General features: G+C 36.1%; 3 protein-coding genes across 10 annotated transcripts in view; 2 read left to right on the top strand and 1 right to left on the bottom strand.

Annotated features, from left to right (window-relative positions):
• The window catches only part of LOC108725596 (carboxyl-terminal PDZ ligand of neuronal nitric oxide synthase protein), a 23,803-nt gene extending 11,560 nt beyond the window's left edge, over positions 1–12,243 (top strand). For 2 of the 6 annotated variants that reach the window (XM_018452716.1, XM_018452715.1), the window contains exons 8-13: positions 6,983–7,178; positions 7,450–7,574; positions 8,077–8,262; positions 8,597–8,779; positions 10,165–10,440; positions 10,926–12,243. In XM_018452716.1, coding sequence (XP_018308218.1) covers positions 6,983–7,178; positions 7,450–7,574; positions 8,077–8,262; positions 8,597–8,779; positions 10,165–10,440; positions 10,926–11,402 — 1,443 coding nt within the window. In that variant the 3' untranslated portion in view covers positions 11,403–12,243. The other 4 variants (XM_018452720.1, XM_018452719.1, XM_018452718.1 and 1 more) reach the window with 4 other exon arrangements.
• A 2,806-nt stretch (positions 12,244–15,049) lies between these two features.
• Positions 15,050–22,688, top strand: LOC108725439 (transmembrane channel-like protein 3). The gene is made up of 17 exons (XM_018452460.1): positions 15,050–15,168; positions 15,315–15,561; positions 16,015–16,252; positions 16,368–16,556; positions 16,658–16,893; positions 17,273–17,464; positions 18,469–18,711; positions 18,800–18,869; positions 19,234–19,402; positions 19,757–20,107; positions 20,465–20,722; positions 20,810–20,916; positions 21,000–21,295; positions 21,476–21,655; positions 21,792–21,912; positions 22,054–22,397; positions 22,526–22,688. Exons 1-17 carry the CDS (start codon positions 15,123–15,125, stop codon positions 22,686–22,688), a joined length of 3,450 nt encoding a protein of 1,149 aa, XP_018307962.1. The 5' UTR covers positions 15,050–15,122.
• Positions 22,689–23,000: 312 nt separating this feature from the next.
• LOC108725550 (uncharacterized) overlaps positions 23,001–26,089 on the bottom strand; it is a 65,205-nt gene continuing 62,116 nt past the window's right edge. For all 3 annotated transcript variants that reach the window (XM_018452632.1, XM_018452631.1, XM_018452633.1), the window contains 6 exons: positions 25,459–25,710; positions 25,215–25,376; positions 24,647–24,932; positions 24,326–24,557; positions 24,080–24,233; positions 23,001–23,804 (listed from right to left, as the gene is read on the bottom strand). In XM_018452632.1, the coding sequence (XP_018308134.1) occupies positions 23,544–23,804; positions 24,080–24,233; positions 24,326–24,557; positions 24,647–24,932; positions 25,215–25,376; positions 25,459–25,710 (1,347 nt within the window). In that variant the 3' untranslated portion in view covers positions 23,001–23,543. The remainder of the gene's footprint in view (positions 23,805–24,079; positions 24,234–24,325; positions 24,558–24,646; positions 24,933–25,214; positions 25,377–25,458; positions 25,711–26,089) is intronic.

Below are 26,089 nucleotides of genomic sequence, written 5' to 3'. Positions count from 1 at the left end.
TTTATATCTCTATATATATATATATATATATAACTACGTTAAAAAAAAGTGAGGATAACAAATTAGCGCGTAATCAGGTGAAACCCAGTTGAGTCTCGGTTAGACAATCCTCATCGATTTTTTTTTTTTCTATTTCTGCCCCATTTTGCTATACAACCGGCGTGAGATTTACACGTCGCGCACGTGCGTGGTTCGTACATACATACATACGCGCCGCGACAATTCACGTAGCTCGTCGCCTGGCGCTTCATCAACTTACGTTATTGTAAACCTATAAATAAATTCGGGCGGCTCCTCGACGGCATCCCGCCGTCTCCTCCTCGCCGATCATTTCCCCGTCGCGGAGACGGAAGGTGGGACCGTTTCGCGTTGCATCCCTGTCGAAGTGAGAGTGTATTTTCGCCTCTTTGCGTGGGTGCCGTGGGTGGAGGGATGGCCCGGTAAGACTGCGACGGGGAGAAAACGCGTAACGGGACCACGAGATCGCGGTGACGGAGGGACGTGTCGTTTTGTCGCGTATTTGCAGTGGCGGCTCAGTGCCGTTTGGCACCGAGTTATTAAAATAGTCCGGGGGGTATAGGCCGACACAATCTTCCGCGACGTCAGCGGGCGACTGGTGTCCGACGACTCCTCAGATCCGGAAACTCGCAGGAGGAACGTTCTCCAGATGGAGCAAGAAGGACATCAATTTGCGGCAGAATTTTCAGAGTATCCGATATTCTTTAGCCGATATTCATAGTCGGTTCTTATATTTGAGACCGTCCTAAGTAATGTCTTAAGTCGTTAATGCGGCCCTCTGATTGGTTCGTGACACCTCAAGACAGAACTTAAGACGGTCTTAAATATAAGAATTGACTATAAATACCGGCCTTTGTTTCGCGTTTCCGAATCGTTGGCAATTTCCGAGCACAAAAAGTTATTCGAAAAGATTTTTGCACCAGAATTTTTACCATTGATAGAATGATAGGTATAGATACTCTCTAAAACTTTTAGAATAAACTGTCATCACTAAAAAGTGGAATCTATACTTTTAAAGATTGAAAATCGAGCCTTTAAGCCTCTTTTTTAAGACTGGCTCAATTTTCACTCTTTAGAGTCAGATTCTACTCTGTAGAGAGTAAAGGCATTTATCAATATTCTATAAGGGCAAGCCCTTTATGAATATAAAAAATGACGAGTAAAAGAAAAACGGTAACAAAACGAAGGGAAATGGAGAGATATTTTAACGTACCCGTTGCTTCTCGTACACAGACGTACATCCTTGGCACTTCTTGTATGTACCCAATAGATATCGGTGAACGTAGACGTTTTCGTGCCTCTCCTTTGTTGAATTATTTGGGGATTCCGGTCGCTTTGAAAATCTAGGTGAATCCAGAAATAACCGGCGACGATATATCTAGGATGCCGCAGAAATATCCGCCTTGGCCGAAGTTTTGAACTTGCGATATCGGACAAAAGTTCCGAAAAAGCTTTTTCTCGTTTTCCCCTCTGCTAGTTGCCCTATTCGCTATCGTTTACTTCAACTTTATGAAAAATTCTTGGCGACGACTATGTACTTATTCTGCTAATGGACGGAACTTTCATTCTTTTTACCTTATCTTTTCCACGAGACGAGAACTCAGACTCATGTATAAAGTTGTTTACTTTTGGAACTGTTTCCTCTTTTGGCCGTTTCTTCTTGAAGTCTAACGTTTATTGTCATCCGCGCAAATGGTGGCAGTTCCACTTTGAACTTCGTGCGTTCCATGAACTTCAACTATTCGTGAATTTGTTTGAGAATGTAATGCAACAATTTTATGTACTACGTTTATGAACTCGAAGGATTTCCAGACGAGTTTGTTACACTCACTTGGTCGATACGTGGGGGCGTACACTTCGGGAGCTACGTAAGATAATTGCGAATTGTCACAGGAGAAGGCTTGACACGCGACGATATATAATTTATCAACCGGGGGGATATAGGAGTTCTCGAACGGTCGACCGTTAAATGACGCGCCGTCGGGGTGGGCTGTAGAATAGCATACGTCGTGCGAATTTCGCGAGCGTCGCTTTCCGCGTTCTCCTCGTTCCGTACGCCCCATACCCTGGACTCACGATTCACTTTTGGACACAGAAACAGAAGTACAAAGCCATCGAGCCACTTACGCTTCTTCAGTCAATCTCGCTTTTAGTCAATTTCCATCAATCTCCCTGTGGTAGAGAGAGGCGGACAAGCGTAATTAAGAGAATAGACGGAACGCATAAGTTGAAGAAGTTATTTATACGCTTTTGGGGAAGAAAAAGAATATTATAAATCGTATGTGCGGAAAATCAATTTGAAAATTAGATCGATTATATATAAAAACTAATAATATTTAATAAAAATCGTTACGATGCTTAATCTTCCGCAGCTAACACCAAGATTTGTAACACTGAGCCTGTGAGATCCATTTAATATATGTTGATGACAAGATATTAATTAATTTCAAAGAATCAAAATTACATAATTCGTATAAAAAAGAACGAATATTAAATTTATTTTAGTAACAATAATTCAAATTTGCGGATAACATAAAGAATATAATCAGGACCCACGTCAGCTCCGAAAAATTAATATCTGTAGTGTCATAAAAAAATTAAGAAGAGATAAAATTTGCATGAAAGTTAAAATAAATAATAGATAAATATATTCACGACCGATATTTAATCTTAAAAAAAAAATTGAATTCGTAATACCGGATTTTAAGACGATCACGTAGTGGAATAGTGTAGTACGCAATTGCTTGAGTAACTTGTACATACAATGCAGTTAATCCGAGAATAATCGTCTTGTCTATATCTCGATTCTACATGGCATAGCTAGCGGATCGCCCACGGCCGCTGTTCGTATATTAGAAATGACCGATTTAAATCTAGAATTCTCAAGTAAGTTCTCCCGGCTATTTACTCTCCGCTATTCACTCCATTTACTACTCCGGTTAAGAGAACAGCGATCAGTAAATCAACGAGATAGCTTCCCCGCGCTTACTCTTCATCGCTTCGCCAGAACTCGAGAAAAGAAGATAAAGAAAGAGCGCGAAACAGGAACGCCTCGTAATAAAATACAAGGCAGATCGATTGTTTAGGATGGAGTCATAATCGAGGATCGAGTTTGGATGATGGAAGAAAGAGAGAGAGAGAGAGAGAGAGAGAGAAAGGGAGGTGCCATTGAGCGGGCCGAAAGCGAGAATATTAATGCGCTTATAAATAAACCGGAGGAAAAATCCAGCGAAGCGTGTGTAGCCCCGACGCGACGCGGGCGACGTGATGCTTGCTCGCCTCTGCGGGCCGCCGCGCTGGCCAAGAAACCACGGTAGGAAGCCGCACGGTTAACTTCGGCTCTCCGACGAGGCGTTCCCGTTCGCGAGGACTTGTACACAAATCGCGGAACGGCCGCATTTCCCTCTTTTCCCTCTTCCATCTCTTTTCCTCTTATCTCCTCTCTCTCCGTCTCTCGTTACCCCATATATCCGACGCACGAAACGAATCCGGTGCAACGACGCGCCGACGACCTCCCGCTGATGGATCTCGCAGAGGAAATGTGATTCTGCGCAAGCGGCGAGATTAAACATCGCGTACCTCGTTGGTGATTGAACGATCGGGCGCGAATTAAGAGATGCGCGGAGTGGCGAGCGAGTGGAAATAGGATTGTTTGATTACGAGACGCGCGCGATCGCCCGCGTAACATGACAGCGTATCGGTGAGAGATTCGCGCGCGGCGACGTAATAAAATGTGAGCGACGAGGTGAGCGCGTACAGTGATTTTGACGATCGAACGGTGAGATGCGTGCTGAGGTACACGATAACCCGTAATGACGCGAATTGACGAGTTTGCATACCTTCCCCGGTTAAGAAGAGGGTGTAACTTCTCAGTACGCGTGTGCGTGCCTTTACAGCGTTACACGAAAATTTGATATGTAACGTGCACTTCTATTGAACACATTATTGCCTGCAGATGTGTCTTTTGTTTTGTTGCTCGAACATTACTGATCGATGATGAATTCTCTGATATTTAAAAAGACATAATTTAAATCATATCATATGAAGTTGTTAAAGTTTAAAATTAATAGTTTTCATTATAGGATTTGTGATTGCGTTTTTTCTCCACTTTTTGTCATGATTTGTTTTTTTTTTCTTACTTTTTGTACATTATAAGCGAGTTTGTTCCCGCAGAATTGTATGAAAAATAACCGGCGTTAGCTTCTTCACGAAACGACTGATCAACAATATGTCTCGCAATGAATCTCTCAAATTATGTATATACACTGCCCTTACAGAAATTTAATACTGAAAGGTAATGGTTAATTAATTATTAAATACTGAGAACAAGTGCTTTTAATACTCAATACTTAATAAGTAATTAATCACTGTTTCAGTGTTAAATTGACTAGTATTAAGTTGAATTTCTGTAAGGATGATCCGCTTATTACCGATTATTGATTTTCTATGGCATTCATCCCAGGTAGCAAGGTATCGTCTATTTGACGTAATTAATTGGTCATTCTTAACGAATCTGACTTCCTAGCATCGTAAAAGTGACGTGGATTTGTTATAGTCACATAACATCGTATTAACCAACGTCGAAAGTACGTCATTATTAACGGCAAATGAATGACGTTATCACTAATAACGTTACCAATACGTCGTCATTTATCTGACGTCAATAAGTATGACGTTGTAAGTACATCATAAATATATGACATCATTAATTGGTAAACAAGATAACGTCACTGTTACATTTTAAATAGATTACATGACGTCAATAATTCAAAATGACTACAGTTTGCTACCTGATTGTTTTCAGAAAGAATCGAAAGTGAAATATGTAGAGTTTACATTTAGGAATTACATCATTTTTAATCTTTAACATTGTTTTTTTTTTAATCTATATAAAGAAGCGACGGAGAAAGATATTATAAATGCATTTTAATAATAGTCTAAGTATTTTAATAGATAAAAAATATGTGGTGATTTACATCAAATATCGTTTTTCGTCTATAGATTTCATTTTTTTTTTCCTTTTCAATTTGAAGACTAGAATGGAATTTTTTAAACTGAAGTCGATTGTCGCGTAATCCGACGCGTCAAAAGAATCGACAAGCGCGAGACAATACGCGGCTATTCTCAGGATGGCAACCAGCAACAGTTTCAAAATTACGCACAATTTAGCGGGGAATTTGCCAGATTGAATCCACGACGACTATTTATAATTGAAAACTGTCTGTGCAGACAGTTATTATGCACGCCAACATCGATTCTTCGAATCCGCGGTACATTGCGGATTTGCACTCGCGGATGTTAAATTAATAAATAAATACGCGAAGAAGACACGCGGATGAAGCACGTTTTTTGTTAATGAAAGCAAACACGCGGAAATCCAGCGGGAGCGTGAAGTTCTGCGATTTTCGCGTCAGCGGTTACGACTTAGTTACTAAGAATCGTCGATGTCGGTGCAACGCTATTGCGGTATTCTACTTAGACGGTCGATGTCAGGGTTAATGCATTTTAGACGTTTGCAAATGTTTACTTAAATATAATTCGTGTAGAATACGCGCGCGTTTCGCATATATCGACGTTTACGCGCTCCTAATGGACAGTCATGTTATTTTATACGAAAAGATTATATTTGCACAATTATATCCATATAGGATATAATCCTATTTCCTTATATGTTTTCCTACGTCCGATAGGAAAACATTAGAAAGATTGCATGTTTGGACTTCATCGTTCTTTGAATCGCGAAAATTCTCTGAAACATTATCATTTAGATCAATTTAAGTAGAGTGAAACATTAAGGATAGATCTGGTTTAGAGATGAATAATATCTTGTGGAAGAATATGAAGGTATAAATAATCTCAGAATAATAAATTAATGAGAATTTAATGTCTTTCAAGATATGCGAACAAATAAAATTCTATTTAATTTCACTGTAAAAAGAAACATCTTTAAGTGCTTAAAAAGTGGAGTCAAGAATAAAACATATTAATATCTTAAAATTAAACATTTCTTTTTTTCAGTGTTCAAATAGACTTCTATTTCATTAAGGATTAAAATGTGACAATAAAACATGGTATATATAGAAGATAAATAAAATGATATAAACATCTATATAGGGCATATATATTGTATATATATATATATCTTTAGATTTTTATATCAGATTTAAAAATAAAGGAGACAGATCCTTGACGTTTAATTTCTCATACACATTAGCCGCGGATCATTTGGTGTATAAAGTTTTATACGTGTTTACGTTCTTTACGGCCTCGACAGGCTGAAATAAGTTCAAAGAAACTCTCAGAGTAAACGATTCGCCTTTGTGCCATGGAGTGACGAATTATCTAAATAAAAAAAATGTAGCTTGCAAGATGATCGCGCGATGGATGACAGCATCCTCAGCTGCGAACATGTGAAAATTCGAAACGGATGCGAGAAGAAATCGTAAGCTATGCTCAAAAATTCTTTAAGAGGCACGGCAATGGCCTCGTCCGAACCATCAACACCAGCGAGTCCTGGTCCTAGCAGTCCTCTAGGCTTTGAAACAACACCCAGGCCACGCAAAAAGCTTTCATTCAAGGAACCGGAGACTTTCAACTTCTTCAAACTACGGAAACCGTCTACGCGGCCGAGACTGATACACGCGCAAAATAGTATCGACCTCAGCTTCGATGAAAATCCTTTCGAAGAGGAAAACGAAGATCTCGATGAACTCGAGGTAAAATCTCTATTCTGACTGAACATGAAGAAAACTATATTTTTTTAAACGATTGAATGAAATTATCGAGAAACGATCGACATAGGAAGCTCGCTGATATATCTTTACAATATTATTTATTGCTCTAAAAATCGTGTTTTTTTTTTATTAAATAATATTCTTATTATAATAATCAAATGTTCTGCGTTCTCGTGAAATTGCGCGCGAGATGATTAGACGACAAAATAAGATGAATGTGATTTAATTAGAGTCAAGCAATGAGGGTAGTCAGAACAGTCGGGCAAGCTTTCGAAGTGTGCCATAAATTAAGCATAAACAACACTACGGAGGATCGGGGAGAGAAAGACGGGGAGAATCACGGTGAAAATTACGGTGATGTTTACGAGGACCAAGACGAAATTCCTAACGAACAATCTCAGCCTTCTCCGACGCCGGTACATAAAGGTGAATGTCAATGATACTGCAGCATAACCAATTTTTGGTATTTTCATCTTTCGATTTTATTCTATTCTATTCTATTTATTTTATTCTATTCTATTTATTCTATCTATTTTATTTTATTCTATTCTATTTATTCTATTCTAATTTTACGACAAGAAGTAATTTTAACAAAATCAGATTATATAAAAACAATAAAAAAGAACAATTTCCTCTTCAATCCTTTTATTTTCATCTCCGCCTCCGTTTGTAACGTCTGTCACTTCTCGTATTTCAGACATATCGTTATTGGGGGATACTGAAGATTCGGTACCCGAGCAAACGTCCGTTACCTGTCTACTTCGATCACACGATGGACCGGCGACGACAACCTCTACCTCACCAATCAGACAGTCGCCGTCGGTGAGACAATTAGAAACGTATAAATAGGATGGAATCGGCGCATGCTATTTTAAAATAAAATCGTCATTAACTGAACTTGTATCATGCAAGTGAAAGATACTTTGCGGAATGCTTTGGCAGCTACGATGAAGTCAAAGCCTTAAAATAAAATAGCTCGTTATCTTACTCTTGCTACGGTAACGTATTGTTTACCACTTTCCAAGTTCTGTCACTGGTACAACTCGTAAACTTTAAGTTTTTGCGCTCAACGTTTTTGCGCTCCATTTCGCAACAGCTTATCTTACTTTCTTGTGAATTCCATGACAATTCAATTCGTATATATTTTGAAGTAATTCTTTTATTCTGAGCAATAATAATTTATTTTAATTCTTTTATGTCTAACACATAATGCCCTATGCACGAACTCGTTCTTGCACTTTTCCCTTTGTCGGTATCTTGCGACATTTATTTATAATAACGTACACAATTTATGAGTATCGATTTATTTGTTTCCTTTTTATAGGGCACGGTGACCTCCGAGTGCGGAGGTTTATTGGTGGGAGGCGAATTAACAGCCCTGAAGCACGAAATACAGCTTCTGCGTGAACGTTTGGAGCAACAGAGTCAACAAACCAGAGCTGCCGTTGCCCATGCGCGACTTCTTCAAGATCAGCTGGCGGCGGAAACGGCAGCGCGTGTCGAAGCTCAGGTATAAATAAGTGAATCAATTACTAGAACACATAAATATTTCAACACTTGCTTATGAGCGATTTATAACCGTACAAGACCTAATTTATTACAATGTCTTTGTTAAAGCGAACCTAATTTAGAGTAAACGTAAAATGATTTATACGTTTTATTGCTGTTAATTTTTTCTATCTTTTTATCATATTTTATTGTATTATCGGCTGATATTATTGGTGTACTTTCTCCATAAAAATACGAAGAAAGTGCTTGACGAAACGTTCATCGGTTATTTTGATACAGAAAAGTTTTGATAGTTGAGATTCTACTATAATAAGTACGATTGTTTCTCGTTTCAGGCGAGGACGCACCAACTTCTAGTGCAGAATAAGGAATTGCTAGAACATATAAGTGCGCTGGTTGGCCACCTGAGGGAACAGGAGCGTGTTTCCGGTGGTCATGTCACCTCGCAATCGCAAATTCCGACGCCCGCATCCATGCAACAAAATGCAGCGGTTTCCGACCTGTCAGGTCTTGGCCAGGTAACGCTCTACCGAATTCCATGACACGAGTGCTCCGGTGGAGTTTGGAATCGAAGCACTGACTGACCGAAACGGCATTGCATCTCGATTAATATTTAACAGAATGCATCTTGTACTTCTTTTTTTCTTTTTTTCTCTGTTTTAATACCGTTAACGCCTTTTGTACCGATTTCTTTTTTTTAACTTTATAATAAAACGTTTTATACACATTTTTGGTTTTGCACCTCCTCCCTTATATTACATTTTATACCGGCGAATGTGTTTGCGTACCTCCGAATGTGTAATGTTTCTTTTACACCCTGATGACTTAGTGGTGCACGCACTATGTTTTAGGCGTTTTCGTTTGGTGCCGATAAGACGTCGACGGCGAAAACAGCCGTAGCTTCGACTATTTGCATTTTTTGCGCGAGCATTTCCGCTTCGACCTTCACGGCGCAAAAATTACAAAACGACAATCAGAAAGATCGCTGATCGAAATCTGTACTAACATCGATAAAAATAATCGGGGGGCGAATGAGTTTTGTACGTTGCTCGATTGATTTGATTTTACGCAGTGCGTTGCGTATATACCTTGTCTCTTGATTACTTGCACGTGCATTTGCATCGAGGTATCTAATTGCGAAAAGTGAATTTCATACTAAGATATGACTAATCTAATAACAAATTAAGCACCAGTATGACGGTGTTGTCTAACAGGTCTTCGCACGGGATTTTGGAGTACATGCTGCCAACGAATGCTAGGTAATATTATCACTCATTACTAAAATCTATCGGTGTAAACGATCATAGTCAGACATCAAAAGATGGCTCAGTTCCAAAATATCTAACAAAATATCCAAAAATAGAAAGAGGTAAGAGAACAAAGATATATAAATTCAAGAATTTTTAATATACAAAATTTTTTGGATAATTCGCATTTTCTACACATATTAATTTAAATTCACATGTTATACATGAATTATGTTCAAATTTGCATATATTTAAATATTCGGATTTTAAGAAATGAAGATTTTATAATATATATACAGGATGGTCCTTAATTATACATATTAATGCTTCATAAATCAAATCTAGAACTCAAAATATTTCAAAAATGAACATGCGTACTGTATAATAAGAAAATTTTTTGAAATTAATTGTAACTCAGAAAATATCATCTATATGCTCTACATCGATATAGTTCTCTGTTCTCAACTTTAGATTCACCTCTTAAAAAATAATCAAGAATCATCCCTGTATGAAAATAAATATATATAATTATATAATATATATATATAGTTATATATAACGTATAATAAAACAGAAAAGACGAGGGACAATTTTATATCTCTTGAATATCGTGGGCTTCAAAGATCTTGTTCCCCAAACTGCGTATTCTCGGATAGTGTCAACGAACCGGAGGCCAGAGTTCGCCATGGGAATTGGATCCACCGACCTTTCCTTATTGTACATATCCGTCTGAATCGCTGTATTCCGGTGGTCTTGGCGCCATGGGAATCCAAAGTAATAACACCGCCGCAGATCAACTACAGTTCCAAACGCAGTTGTTGGAGAGGTTACACAACCTAAGCCCGTTTCAACCCCAGAGATCGCCCTATAATACACCGTCACCGTACGCGATGGGCCCAAGTCTACTTCTACCTCCGTGCAGCGGACCAACGGTGAGTATTCCTTGTCACAAGGCTGAATTTACATGTAAGCGTTTTAATTTTACCATAAATAAATCGTAAACATCGTCGAACTATTAAAAACTATGATGATTTTCATACTATCCAAATGAATAATTAATAGACATCGGATTCTTATGCAATTTCATATTTTTTTAGAAAGCAGATTGTAAAGTAACATCAACATAGAAATTTGTCTTACTAAAAAAGCATTCTAAAAATGCATATTTATTTGTGCATATTGTGCATATTTATATATATTTGTGCAAATTTGCATATTTTCTACATGTCTGCAAAAATTATCTGCATAAAAATCCGATCTGTCTAATTAGTATATAAAATTTTCTTCATTTTTTCATCAAATATTTTAAATTCAATGTTATTTCTAGAAAGAAACAAATCTCACGTAATACTTGACGCTACAAATTAAAATCCTGCTTCATTAATTTTTAAAAAGCGTCTTCTTTGCAACTTTTCAGAATTCAGCTCAGCTATCGCCAAATTCTGCGTCTCTGCGAGTCTCTCAACCAAACAGTTTCTCCTCGTCTCCGATCATGACTCACAAGCTCGAAAACTATGGGATGGATAATTCGGACAACGCTTTCATAAAGCCTTTACCATGCACCAACGATAAAAACATGGCTCATCCATCGACCGACGTTAAAGTCAAACAAGAACGCTTCGATCCTTCCGAAATACCTCCTATAATTCTGGATCCTCCACCACAAGGCAAACGCACGGACAGTATGGTCAAGAAAACGAGCACGAAGCAAAGTTCGATAGCTCATGGCACGCAGGACAATAAGAATAATTTGCAGAATCCAAGAGGTTTGGCGACCATCTTGCGATCTACAGGTCCGCCGCCTTCCCGCACGACGAGTGCTCGACTACCCTCTCGCAACGACCTGATGAGCGAAATGCAGCGAACAACCTGGGCTCGCCACACCACCAAATGACGAGACAATGTCCAACCTACAATAATGCAAATCTGCGTAACCTTCAATACCGAGAAACAAAGTCGACCATTTCGTTAGAATTTGAAGAAAACATATCCAAATATATCTTATTAGTCACGAATCACGAGAAAAGTAACGCGTGGTTTGACTTAATGGACGACAGGGTTTGCATTTTCTTCTCGATCGCTCAAAGTCAAATCTTTCATATTTAAAGATTTCTAAGATGTATAGTATATGATTTTTCGATACGTTAAATTGGAGTGTAGAAAAATTATCAAACGAATTGTCAAGTGAAAATTTGTTGCCAATAAGAAATAAAAATTTTGAGAATATCTTTTACAAAGATTTGTTAGAACTCCAGATCACTCAGTACAGAGTCAATAAATCATCATAATATAGTATAATATTCCTATGACGAACGTGGAATCGCGATTTTCAACAGATTGTACATTCGTTTGTATCCTACGAGTTACGTCCGTGGAATGTTTGTAAAAAAATGAAACGGTAGTCGCATTCGGGCGAATTAGTGGATATATACCTCACGCACGTCTCGCGTGTCCGAAGAGACGAAGTAATACGTAATTCGTACATTTATTCATATCGCGACATTTACAGTGTATTCCCATGTATAAAAAGTCGCCATTTAGCGGACGAACTTGTGCCAAAAGTACCAATCGTCTTAAGAGAGTTTATTTTCGGTATATTTTTAAGTAATGTAAAAATAAAGATAAGCGTGATCACAGAGTTGCGGCAATTATATTCTTCCTATCCTTATCCTTGCATCGCAGATTCGCTATCACACAATTAGCTTACTTGAGCAAAGTTTTAAATTAATTTAAGACCCTGCATAGAAAAAACTATTAGAACACAGTTAATAATATTGTATTATTAAAGGGATTTTTAATTTTACTTATATATAATTACTTATATATAAATAGAATCCAACCGAAACTGAAAACGAACACTCATTACGTGTCAGTTTCGATTGAAACCATACAGAACTCTTCTTCATAAATATTAATTTTAATATGTGTAATTATTGTTTCAATAATTAAATTATGATGTTTATGAAGAAGAAGTACTTATATTCTTCGGTCAAAATTGACACACAATTGAAATTTCGGTTTTCGATTTCGGTCAAAGTTTAATTATTGTTTCAATAAATTATGATATTTATGAAGAAAAAATATATAATATATATGGACATATCTAATACATATGGCCTTTATAGGATTCCTATTTTTTAACTTTAGTTTCGGTTGAAATTGACATGTAACCGAGTGTTTTGATTCAGTTTCGGCAAAAGTTTCGGTCGGACTCTAATAATTAATTGTTTCCTTCTCCTTCATCAGCCCTTGGTTTCGCCCTTGGCTTGTAGTACTGAACAATTACATTTGTGATATGATCTAATATTCTTAAAATAATTCAAATTGTGTATTGCGTGTGAGCGGATAAAACGTTTGTGCTAATCTGAAAAAAAGGGAATGCGTGTTAGGGCAGCTTTTAACATGCATACGTTAATGGCATGACAACATATTTTTGCGAATATGATGGCTGTTCAAGTTTCAGTAGACAGTATGTCGGCAGATCGTTACAAGTGACGGATCAGATCATCTCCAAAGAATATTAAATCGAATATCGATTCTTTTCACTCTTAATCATCTTGTCGCGCGTAAATTACTGTACCTTGTATATATTGATTGATGTGGTGTCAATCAAACGCATTCTTATTGTCAGCATTTTTTTTTCAATTTTTCTATACTCATTTACGTTATTTAACGCATTTTTCTTACATGCAGAAGATATTGCGTGTACTATTAATATCTCTCGGAAAATATAATTAATATTGGAAATATTATCATTTGTGGCGTATATATGCAAGTTGACTCAACTCAGTCGATGGACCAGACTAGAATTCGTGGTATTCTGAGACTAGACAAAACGTTACGCTTTTCTGGATTTAGAACCACACCTCGGACATTTGCTATGCAGGTATATTCCAATTTACTAAGAATTTCATTTATATCTTTTCTTCCTTTCGCGATTATTTCATAAAAATAAAACTAGACAATATATATTTTTAATTGTGTATTATTTCCTTTGATTTTAGTAGAACTGCCGACTTATATTTGAACCGTTATTAAATTTTTCTAAATCTTAAAGAGGATACAGAGATATAAATAAACGACAATGATAGAATGTATCGAAGATATTATCCATAGTTAGAATTGCAAGAACATAGTCGTTGTTCAGATATTATAACATTCGGAAATAAATTAGATAAAAATAAAATAGCTTTTTATACTTTCGATAGTATCTTGGTTCTTTTATTTCTGACATCTCGTATCATCATTATTTTTTTTCCTCCCCCCTCACATCGTTTTTAAACAATTTTATAAATTAGAGTACAGACTAATTTATAATCGATCGCCGAAGCTCATGAGCATTAACGAAAATTACGTCGGACGATGCGCAGTATGGGAATGATTTTCGTAGGATCGCGTGTAGCACGGTATAACGATAGTAATCATTCCCCTCGAGGAAAGTGATTACTTGCGAAGCAGAAGGGTGGAGTTGTACAAAGAACGAAGAATGTACGACGATGGTTATTAACGTGAGTCGACACTCTCTCGGTTCTTGCCATTTTTGCAAATAGCGAATATTTCCTTCGACATAAACAATTGCCTAAAATTGCAAGACAACATGCGCATTGTTCTACTTACATTTAGATTTGACTAGACGAGCTTTCGTTTTAACAATTATTGTCATTTGATGAAAAAATAAAGTATTTGTTTTAGAGAAGATAAAAAACGTGTTAGCTATCGAAGATTTAAATTAAAATAAATTACTGGTTCATATGGAAAGAAAAACTAATATCTTTGAAACTGTACATCGGAATTGGATAATTAATGTCTCTTTATGTCTCAAATAATATAAAATAAAAATATCTTAAATAAAATGCATGTTTTAATTATACAGAAAATCGTGATTTTTGTCATGAAACTTACAATGGTACAATTATCACAGACACGTTGATTCCTATTGATCGATGTAGGATGTCCTGGGGTGTGTCGCGTCGCGTGTGACCTCGAATTAACGATTATCTGCAGACACGTGGATGAAAGGATTCAAGTCCTGTCGTGTCGAAAAGAAACCGAGACAATGAAAGAGGAGATGTAATCGCATAGAATCCATTTGAAATTAAAGTTTAGTAATATTTTTCAACAAATTTCTGCTCGTATAAAAAAAAACCTTGACTCATATGAAATCTGAAATGTATAAAATTCAGGATTTAAAAAAGGCATCATATTTTCTTATCTTCGTTATAAACGAAGGATTGTAAAAAATCAGATTAAATACATTTTGCTGACTGAACCATTTATTTAATCCTCTTATCTCTCTCATTCCATAATTAATGAAGGAAGTTCCCGAATTCACTCGCAAACGGCAGTGATTTTCGGAGTGATTTTTACGTAAATGAGTTTCAACGATCTCTCTGGGTCACTGAGCTTTTCATTACTCGCGTGACTCAGGGAAATCTATGATCGTTTTCGAAGACAGTAATTGGTATCTTTTGCCGTTCGTACGTAGGTGGGTCCGTCGTCATCCCCGTCGAAGTCGCAACCGTCGGTCAGTCGACAGTCGGTTACGTTTGGTATTGTTGAATGTCAGCAGAACGAGGATCTTGTTGAGGAAGATCGAAGGTCTCAAAACGAACGCATGAACACGAGATTTCACAACGACACGCAGCGCATCTCTATCGCCGGTTAGTGAAGATAATTTTCTCTTAACGAAGAAACGTCAAAGCATATCAATAGCCTTTGAGTGACATGCGACTGAGGGTCGAGAACTCCGTCAAATTTCTTTGAGTCTATTTCGCGTTTAACTTATGGCAATTTTCGATGATCCGAGAAGCGATATCCAAGCTAGCGAGTCCGAGCGGAACCTCACCAGCCCCAATGAAGAAGTCAACCGCGAGCGGCAAGGAAAATGACAACGAGGATGATTACTCGGCGTCAGTTTGCGCGATTATGCAACAGCGAAATTCGACACGACGGCAAAGTCGGCGGAAGCGACGTCCGTCATCGCCGTTCGGCGTCGACAACGTCGACGGCGTCGCGCGCCGTCGATCCTCGGTTTACACCACGAGTTCGGGAGAGTTAGTATTTGCAACTTTCAAAGAGCTAGAGTGGATCAAGTCCATTATTTGTGATGTTTACTTTACTTTATCGTGGAAATTGCGAGTTGGAATTAAATTAATTGTTTAATATACTACGTACATTACCATCTAAAGTACTTAGTTTCTTTATATAATTTTGAAGTTTATATATTTTACACTAAAAAGATGAATATAAAAAAGAAACCATATATTATAATAATAATAGTAATAATAATAATAATTAATAACAAGAAGTTACTCTTATCAAAGTTGTATAAAAAGATATATTCCAAATGATGGCATTAGAAGATTTATCTATTTTATTATTACTTCATTATAATATTCTTTTTAACCAACCTCTTATCGGAATTCTATCTCAATCACTGAATTGCTACACTGACTAGCACAACGTTTAAGTTAATCGTTAATTGAAGTCTTGGATTATAATGATAGCACGATAATTACGATGGAAGAAAGCAGTAATCAGGAGCAGATCTTTGAGAATCTCAGTGTACACAAAGAAGTTGTAAGTGCTATAAAGCAACAACCTTGGCCTCTCCGACGAAAGATCAAACTCATACGGCAAGCTAAATCTTATATCAGACAACACGAAGGCGCTCTGCAGGAAAGACTCGCTCAAAGTCGCAACACTAAAGACATCATAGCGCGCATATCGCTTTTCATGACTAAGGTAGCGATTATGTTATCGTAAAAATTATAAAAATTATAAAATTTTAAGTAACGTATTATTTAAGTAACATATTGATAGCAGCAAGGATCGTAATTATTGTTTTTCATTTGCTTAGAAGTGGCAGTATTTCCGACGTGAGCTGGTCAATCTGCAAACGTGGCTCATACCTTGGGAGGTCCGTATCATGGAAATAGAATCCCATTTCGGTTCCGCCGTTGCATCCTACTTCATTTTTCTCCGTTGGCTCTTCTGGATCAACCTTGTCATCGCAGTAACTCTTACGGCGTTCGTTGCGATACCTGAAGTAAGATAATTCTAGTTAGTAAAAATGACATTTTTACTTTCAGGACAGTTTATCAGTAGCTGTATTGACAAGATACTTAACTTTTTTTAATTTTTCGCCAGGTATTGACCGCAAACGCGACTCTTGCCGGCGAGAGAAAGATCATGTTGAAGGAAGAGACCATCAAGTCGAAGGATTTGTTAACTTTGTGGGAATTCGAGGGTGTGCTAAAATATTCCCCATTTTTCTACGGATGGTACACCAATCAGGACTCGAACAGCAATTACAGATTACCACTGGCGTACTTCGTCACCAATCTGGTCGTGTACATATACAGCTTCGTCGCAATTCTGCGCAAGTACCGGCTATGCTCTCTTCGTGTTGTTGAATATCATAGCGTCTTTTACTTTTAATTGACAGTCGCATTTTTTCAACATCTTTAGATAAAGTTAGTTCAATTAGGCACTATATATGTAAGTACATATATAGTATATTTAGTAATTCAAGATTGAATTATTTAAGCATTAAAAGATCCAGCTTCGACCGTCATAGGTCGAATTTTTAATTTCTAGTATTTATATATTGATACTTTATACTATTTCTTGAAGAAAGATTTGCTGCGAGCGTCCATTTTAAATAGAATTATATATTTATAAAATTATCTCTCGTTACTTCCGCAATTATTCCCATGATATATTAAAAAGTGACGAGGCAAGCACGTGAATATCTTGTTTCAGAATGGCGGAGAACTCGCGTTTGAGTAAACTGATCGAAAAGGAAGACGAATATGTCTTTTCGTGGAAACTCTTCACGGGATGGGACTTCATGATTGGTAATCCGGAAACCGCGCACAATCGTACAGCCAGCATTATGGTGGGCTTCAAAGAGGCCTTACTGGAAGAAGCAGAGAAGCAAAAGGACAAGAGAAAGTGAGTTCTGTACTCATATATTTTAACATTATAGATGAACATTTTGTAGCCACAACTGTTCTTCTTGAGATTTTTGGTTTTACATATTCCTATATATGTACTGCTTGCTCTGATCGGAAAGTTTGATGTTCTTGATGTATCCTTCTACTTTTCTAGAAAAGATTGTGATTAAGGAATACATACATTGAAAAAAAAATGTTTATTTTTAAGGTATTAAAATGTTTTATTCTTATCTCTATTTTTTAAACACTTAAAGATGTTTTAGTTTTAAACTTTTTCAATAGACAAAACACATAGTATTTTGTTTATTGAAAAAGTTTAAAGATGCAATTTCATACAGCGAAGGAAGCTGGCTTTTTACCCCCCATTTCACTACAATCAAAGCAGCATTCAAAAGCTGTTCGCTCTTTTTTTTATGGAGCGTATCTTCGCTGGTTTTAAGTTAACGAATACACTCATTTATTTTCGCTAACTTTTAATTCATTTTAATAAAAATGGATTACGAAAATGAGAATACATCGAGTATGTAAAAGAATATACCCACATATAGTAGCAACTACAGCTGCAGCAGAGATTCGGAGGCGACGCATAGCCGTTGCAATTGCTAATATACAATTATTAAAAAAGAAAAAATACTGGATAGCACCCATTTCCAAAAATCGCAGCGAATTTATTCAGCAATAATTTTTCCTTTGCTTCGCTCCCAAAAGTAATCTTGGAAGACACACAATTCCATAAACATGACACGTCATGTATTTTAGCGATGTTCGCTATTAGTTGAACAATATCGAACTTTGAGCGTGACTTCACTTATATATATGAAAATTGATGGAATGGGAGTAAAATGCCAGCTTTTTATATATGAACCTTTAAACGTCTTTAAGTGTTTAAAAAATTGAGACAAAAATAAAACGTTCTTCTTTTTACAGTTGTAGTTCTTTTTATATTATTTTTTTAAATACCTACATTAAAGTGTACATAATATATTCAACTGTGTTTCGCAGTTGGAGAATCATTTCAATGAGAATATTTGTGAACGTAGCAGTACTGTCGTTACTTGCACTGTCGGCATACGCTGTGATCAAGGTCGTTAAACGGAGCATCGTAGAGTCGCGAAACTGGTGGCGACAAAACGAAATCACGATTGTGATGTCTCTCATTACATACCTTTTCCCAATATTCTTCGAGATCCTTGGCTTCCTTGAAAGCTATCATCCAAGGAAACAGCTCCGAATACAACTAGCGCGGTAAAGAGCTATTTTATTAATCGCGATAGAATTATCTCACCATGCACCGAATATAAAAGGGATATATTTGACTATCCTTTCGTTTCAGGATAATGGTTTTAAATCTGCTGAATCTTTACTCGCTAATATTCGCACTATTCCATAAGATAAGCTCTATGGTACGTATATAATCCGTTAGCATACGTGAATTAGAATAGCACAATGAAGAATACGCAACATTATTCACGATATTATCCGTATACTTTATATATTTAGACTTGGTTGCACCAACGTTACTTTGATTTTAAGGGGATTGATTTTAATGTCAATCAATTCGAAGATTTTTATACGACTGTAATGTGATAATTTGGTCACTCCAGCATCCCCTTAAGCAAGACTTAAAACTCTCTGCGTCTCGTTTTAAAGCGAAAGAGAGACAGAGATAGAGAGAGTTTTAAGCCTTGCTTAAAGTCAAAGTAACATTGGTGCAGTCAGGCCTTAGATTCATTGTTTTCTGAATGCGTGGATGTACTTTCTTTACAGAAACATGATCTTTACAATCTCAAACCGATAAACAAGTGCATATATAAACCAATGCCATGCGACAACGAGCTGACGCGTACGCAACAGATCGCAACGTTAGCATCTTTAAGTCTTGTTTTATTAAGCAATATCACCCATACTCGTGTTAAAAAGGAAATATCGGATTCAAGTATGATCTATTTAAATCAATATATATTTTTTTTTTATACTTCCGACAGGCATATGTGCTATTTCAATTTATTGCAAATTTTAAGAAATATTTAAAGTAACTATAATAAATAAGATACAATTTTCTTAATTACTTTTCTTCTTTCTTCATCAAATTTCAAAGCAATCGTGGAAGATGATTTATAAAGTAAGAACTTGCTTTCATGACAAATGAACTAACAGACATACCGATTCAAGAAATAGCACAAATGTGTTTTATGAATTATATTTTGTTCCTTCATCCAATGATATAAAAGACAATTTCACGATTTTCTGACGAAAATTTGATCGACACGGTCAAATTGTTTTCATTCAGCGCTACCATCCATCAGGCAAGAGACTTTCTTTCTTAATCCTTTGTTGGACAACGATACTTTATATAAGGACTTCAATGATACGTATGATTATAAAGATTATCCAGATTATGATAATTACCGCTCTACAACTTTGGATACGGATAGTGGCGACGAGTCTTCTATCACATCTTATTATGAGAAACAATATACCGAGAGTGTGGATAATAACGAAATACATTATAACGCAAGCCCGACAGTAATTTCCAATTTTCTGACTGATTCGACAATTGCTGAACATTTCTATACAAGTTCTACTTTGTCCGAAAGCGAAACTACAGCGTCAACAACACTCGAATCAAACGTAATGGAAGGTATTGTACTTGCTGTGTCTTTCTACCTAATTAATAATTACTCGGATTTAAATTATAGCTAAACACAAACTAATGATAATATTACATCAATATTACAATTTGCCACGTTCACAATATAAGTATAATATAACACATGTTGTACATAACAATTACATTGTTAGTTTATGTTTAGCGACTATATATATATATATATATTGATTGACTTGTAATCATTTGAAAGAACAATTTTTTTAAATATTAGAAATATACCTACACATTGCACTCTGAAACTGTTTTAAGTTATCTTAAATAATTAATTAATAATCATAATAATTGATGTTAAATTTACAACGAATAATAGATTGTATACCATCACAGATTCATCGAAAACTATTGATTTTGATGATTTTACCGAAGGAACTACTCCGTCAACTTCAAACAGTAAGACGTCATCTGTTAAAAAATTTAACGTTACATCTACAGTAGCAAATACAACAATTACAACGCATATTCCGGAAAGTCACTTTTCTACTTTGCAATCGAATAAACATGTGATTCCCTTCCCAAAAGACAATTATGCGGTCAAAAAATTATGCTTTGAAAAAATTTGCAATATTACACTACCAAAGAATTTAGGTAAAAAAAATATTTTTTTTTTTTTTAAATCAAATCTGTATTTGTTATTTTTCTTCAATTTTTGACAATAGATAAATTTATTTTCAGATATATCATTAGAACAGCTAAATCTGACGACGCGCAGAAAACTGCGTCGATCGTGCTGGGAAACTATGTTCGGGCAAGAACTTGCTAAGCTCACTGTCATGGATTTGGTAAGTATATAAAACAAATTTTACAAAAGTTGGATCAATAAACATTGCTTATTATATGTATTTTTTAATATGATTTATATCAGATACTCACTATATTAGCCACTCTCAGCATGGATTTTTTCCGCGCCGTTTTCGTACGTTTTATGAACAACTTCTGGTGCTGGGATTTAGAGAAACAATTTCCGCAATACGGTGACTTCAAAATAGCTGAAAACATTCTCCATTTAGTCAACAATCAAGGCATGGTTTGGATGGGAATGTTCTTCAGTCCTGGTTTAACGGCACTGAATCTCTTCAAGCTTGGTGTTCTAATGTATTTACGTTCTTGGGCAGTTTTGACGTGCAACGTACCTCACGAAGTAGTCTTCAGAGCATCCAGGTTAAAATGCATTATTTGTGAAAACTATGTTACACTTTTCTAGTTTTCATCAAACAAAATTAAATAATAAAAGTGCGCGTTTATGACATCGTATTTAAATCGTTTCTTTAGTTTTATATGTACACTTATCTATAATATTTACCCACAATTATTCACAGCAATTATTTTTATACATTACAGGTCTAACAATTTCTACTTTGCGCTGTTATTGACTATGTTATTTTTGTGCGTGTTGCCGGTCGGTTACGCTATAGTCTGGGTCGAACCTTCGTGGTATTGTGGTCCATTTTCTGGTTATCCAAAGATTTATAATTTAGCGACGCAAAGTTTGATAAACTCGCTCCCAAAGATAATCCAACGGTACGTTCTTTTTATATAGCGTTTGATTGCTTTTACGATGCAAATTTATTTGAAATTTAGATTATCTTTTGTTGATTACAGTCAAAATAATTATGCATCTCAAATATAATCTATTGAAAACTTTATTCTGATTTAGAGTTCTTGATTACGTTGCATCGCCTGGTATAGTAATACCATTGATTGTTCTTATGACGTTGATTATTTATTACATGGCATCTCTCGCTGGATCTTTACGAGAAGTGAATAACGATCTAAAGGTAACACACGATATATAAAGGAATATGCGGTACATAGAGCTTCATCAAATTATATGATGTTTAATATTTTATATTTAATTGTTATTTTTAATATTTACTATTATTATTATTAATCTTACATTTATAAATGTGTTGTTCTAGATGCAACTACGACATGAGCGTACAGAAGAACGTCGGAAATTGTTCAAAATAGCAGAGAAGAGGCATACCGTAGCCGAGACTCCGCTATCGAAGTGGAAAAAGATTCTTCCAGCGTTGCCACACATTAAAATATCTCAAAATTCCGAAACAGTTCAAAAAGAAAATATACAGATCACAATTGGGAACGTGAATACAGTGGTAGGTACAGTTGAAAATAAACACTTGATAAACGACACCGAAGAATATTCACGTCAAGAGGATAAAGTATTGTCCAATTACGACAATCAGCAACGAGTTGAAGAACAGGATGATTTGATATTAAACGATACATCTTCTAACAAAAGGTATGATAATAACAACTAATTTCAAAAATAAAATTTGCAAGCTTCTAATAAATACATTGCATAATTAAAAATATCAAATATGTTTATATGTTACTGAATTACGCATAATAAATAATTCTCATAAGCAGATTGACAAACGTGGTCGGATGTTCTTGGGACTTACCATCAAATGAGAAAAGTGTTATCATACCGGAAATCCAAGTAAACAATGAAGAAAAAGTTGTATCCGATGTTTGCGCAAACATTGAATTGGGTGAAGTCCCCGAAAACGGCAATCCAGAGAAAACGTAACGCAATGAGTGTAACAAATGTGAAACTATTTTTTTTAAATGAAAATAATAATTTTGTAAGGATCTGAGAAATGCGATTTCTCAGAATTCGTTTTGTACTAGTCCATAAAAAAAATATTAAAAGAGAATCTCTTTAGAATTTTAGATTAGAATTATAGATTTAGTATTAGTCATCTCATTCTTCAAACATGTAATACCGAATAATACGGCATATATATTGCGCTTACTTTTACGATCGTAGATTTTCTGAAATATAAAATTTGTAGACACCTTGTGATTATTCATTTATTTCTACAAATATATGTGTGTAAAATATCTATATAAATATTTATAAATATCTATCGCACATTGCTAAAGACGACATGAAGCAGCTATCTCTAAACTTCCGGATTTGTAACGGATTCATGGAAACGCACACTGTACACGCAAAATCACATTTTGATTGAGCATTGGCACATTCCTAATATCTTTATCTTACCATCAGACATTACATTACATTACATTAAGCAAACATTGAGCTGTTCCAAGATATTTATACGTATATCAATATATCCTGCATATGCAAAAATATATACTCACCAGCAAACGTACGATTCAATCTCACGTTAGTATAAGTTAATTATACATTGTTCTTACGTAACGGCCATTTAAAAAACCGTCAATATCGAGGAACATAAATTAATTGTAATTAATTAATTAAAAAATGAAGGGAAAGCTATGTTATGTTATTGTATTGCACACTGGTTATAAATTATCTTTGCATTTGGATATCTTTTTTCTGCTTATCGGTAAATATTAGTTTTTCTCGCCAGATATTTAGTATTTGTACAAATCGTCATGTACGATGCAGAACACATCAGTATCTTTGAGTCAAGCGCTTACGCTGCTCATCGAGAAGCACGGATGCCTCGCTCATAATTTTAGCAGTAGTTCGTATCAAGAATAATAATTGATATTCGTCTATAACGGTTAGCGCTGCCTTCGTCTTGATGAGAGCGTGAAGTACGTTCGCCCGTTCGAGGTCGAGCCATCTCTGAAGCGCCACTTCTCTTTCCCGTGGACCACCAAGTGGCACATCGGCCGGGCCCCACAATGAGAATTCCAACACGGATTTCACCTAATTGTCAAAAGAACTAAACAGTAATTTTATCCGAAGAATGCAGATTGTGCTGGCAACTAATAAATTTAATAAGTACAAAAATGAGACATATAATAACAACTGTAAATGCATGAAATACAAAGCATTGCTATCAACAATTTTCGGTTTAAAAAAGCAAATTTAATAATTAAAAAAGAAATAAGTAGGCAAGGGGTAAAATAAATTTATAGTTAAATTGGAAATATTTGCACGTGCATCCCGCGAATTAGAATCAAATAGAAATAAATTTTCACCTGCGAGAGTGTAACCGCTTTCTCACGTATCAGTAAATCTTGCATGAGAGGTAGTTCGTCCGTCAGATGCAACTGCTGCAGTGCTATTAGAGCGCATTCGCACAAAGAGACCCGTTCCTCGCTAGACTCGTCGCTCGGGTCTATGTTTAACCTCCTGCAAAACGGAAGTTAAACATTGAATAACGGGATCGTGGAGATTATATTATTATATTGCGTCAAGTTGTCGTTACGCGAGAAAATACTAACCCTTGTAGAAGGTACAGTCGATAATAAACATCCTCTCTGCAAAGTACGATGTCGCTTAGAGATTTGCTGGCATCCTCGATCCCGCGTGCTTGAAGACTCTTCAGAGCGTTGACCAGTTGAAGAAAGACGAATGACGCTTCTCTGCTCGCGCATTCGCCGTTTATGTCCTTCGACATCGCTCCAAATGATTGTATAGTAGTGACATTCAGACACGGAAGAATTGAAATTGTAGCTAAAACAAGAGAATTATTGTTAGATATATAATAATTTATATATTTTTTAATGTTTTTTTATCGTGAAATTTCAGCATGTGTTACCTACCTTCGACATCCTCGTTCCTAGAAGGCTGAACCTTTTCAATTATCTCCTTAGGCACCTTATCTACAAATTCTATTATAGGCATTAAATAAAAATCCTTTTGTGGCATAGGCATAGCTAAATCAAATGCTATGCAAAGAGTGACATTTTGATCATTCCACGTAGCAGGACAAAATATTCTTCTACCAATGGAGACCGATGACAAAGTATCGACATTAAAATGCTTCAATCGGGGATTCGCATTCTTGAGGGCACGCAGACTTGGAGGAAACTGGACAGTTTGATTTTCCTGAAAAGACGTAGTCAGAAAAAAAAAATCACTTTTTATTATTTTATTGCTACATAACAAATAGATAAGGAATTATTTTAAAATTAAAATATTCCATGTAACTTCCTTCAGAAATTAATTATCTTCTTGAGTCTATGGTAAAGTCTGTAGACATGAAGCTACTTCTACAAATTGAGGATAACAAAATCTGTGCACAAGAGATCGATAAGGAACTCGTTTGTATGTGTTTCAGGCAAAGAAGAACATACAACGGTAAATAATTATAATATAGAGCTAACGTACCTGTTCAAGAAATTGGGCGAGCGCTTCGTGATTCGCCACAACTACCGCGCCGTAATTATCCTCGAGGCTTCGATGAACGATAGTGCGCCCCCGGCGTTGCCTCAAGCGGCCCATCCTCAGCTCATCATCCGCGTTCTTCCAATCTTGGTCCTCCTCGGCGCCCTGGAGTTCACGTGCGTTCGATTAAAAAGGTATACGCGTTTAATGGGAACAAAATGAAAAAACATGAACTCTGAAAGCGTACCTCGTCACCAGTGTAGAAGGTATACGGCGCGTAAAGTTCGCTCTCCGTCTCGCTGTCGCAATACGGTAACGAGATCGACCTCACGAACGAGGGTTGATGATGAGCCTTTGACCCTCCGATTATTGCACTGCTGTCGGACTTCCTTTTGCATGCGGCGCGGAAACCATTTCCGCTTCCGTGCCGCAACTCAAGATTCGAATCGCACTCGGGCGAACTCGAGAGGCACTCGTACATGTGACTGTCATTGGATGTCTATTGAAATGCAAGTAATCGCTGTACTATCAAATCACTATTGAGGTGGTTCCAAATGACATAGCACATACGGCGACTCTCGTATATTTTATCGGATATATGTAAATTTTCTTGCTATTTCTTTCTCTTGAATTTTTAGAGAATTATTGTTGTGCTGTTGTACTATTATTCTCTTGTATCTTTTTCTATTGTAATCAATGAAAGAAAAGATAACGCAGATATTTTTGACAAAAAAATGTGACGTTGATGTTACCAATTTTATACATAAATTCTAAAAATAAAGTTTACTTCGATCTGTTTTTTTTTTCCTTTAAAGATATTATCACATTTTTTCTTTAGCGTGCTTTTTCCTATTTCCGTTTGACAATAAAAATATGTA

This window comes from Mycetomoellerius zeteki, unplaced genomic scaffold (assembly GCF_001594055.1).
Source record: "Mycetomoellerius zeteki isolate Tzet28-1 unplaced genomic scaffold, Tzet1.0 scaffold35, whole genome shotgun sequence".
Lineage (NCBI taxonomy): Eukaryota > Metazoa > Arthropoda > Insecta > Hymenoptera > Formicidae > Mycetomoellerius > Mycetomoellerius zeteki.
This window is presented reverse-complemented; position numbering and strand designations above follow the sequence as displayed.

Excerpts from the sequence above, each read along its gene's own strand:
- LOC108725439 (XM_018452460.1), top strand. The coding sequence starts at position 15,123 with ATGAACACGAGATTTCACAACGACACGCAGCGCATCTCTATCGCCG. Across the intron at positions 16,894-17,272 it reads TTCGTCGCAATTCTGCGCAA|AATGGCGGAGAACTCGCGTT; the intron begins GTACCGGCTATG and ends ATCTTGTTTCAG. Across the intron at positions 21,656-21,791 it reads CTCCCAAAGATAATCCAACG|AGTTCTTGATTACGTTGCAT; the intron begins GTACGTTCTTTT and ends ATTCTGATTTAG.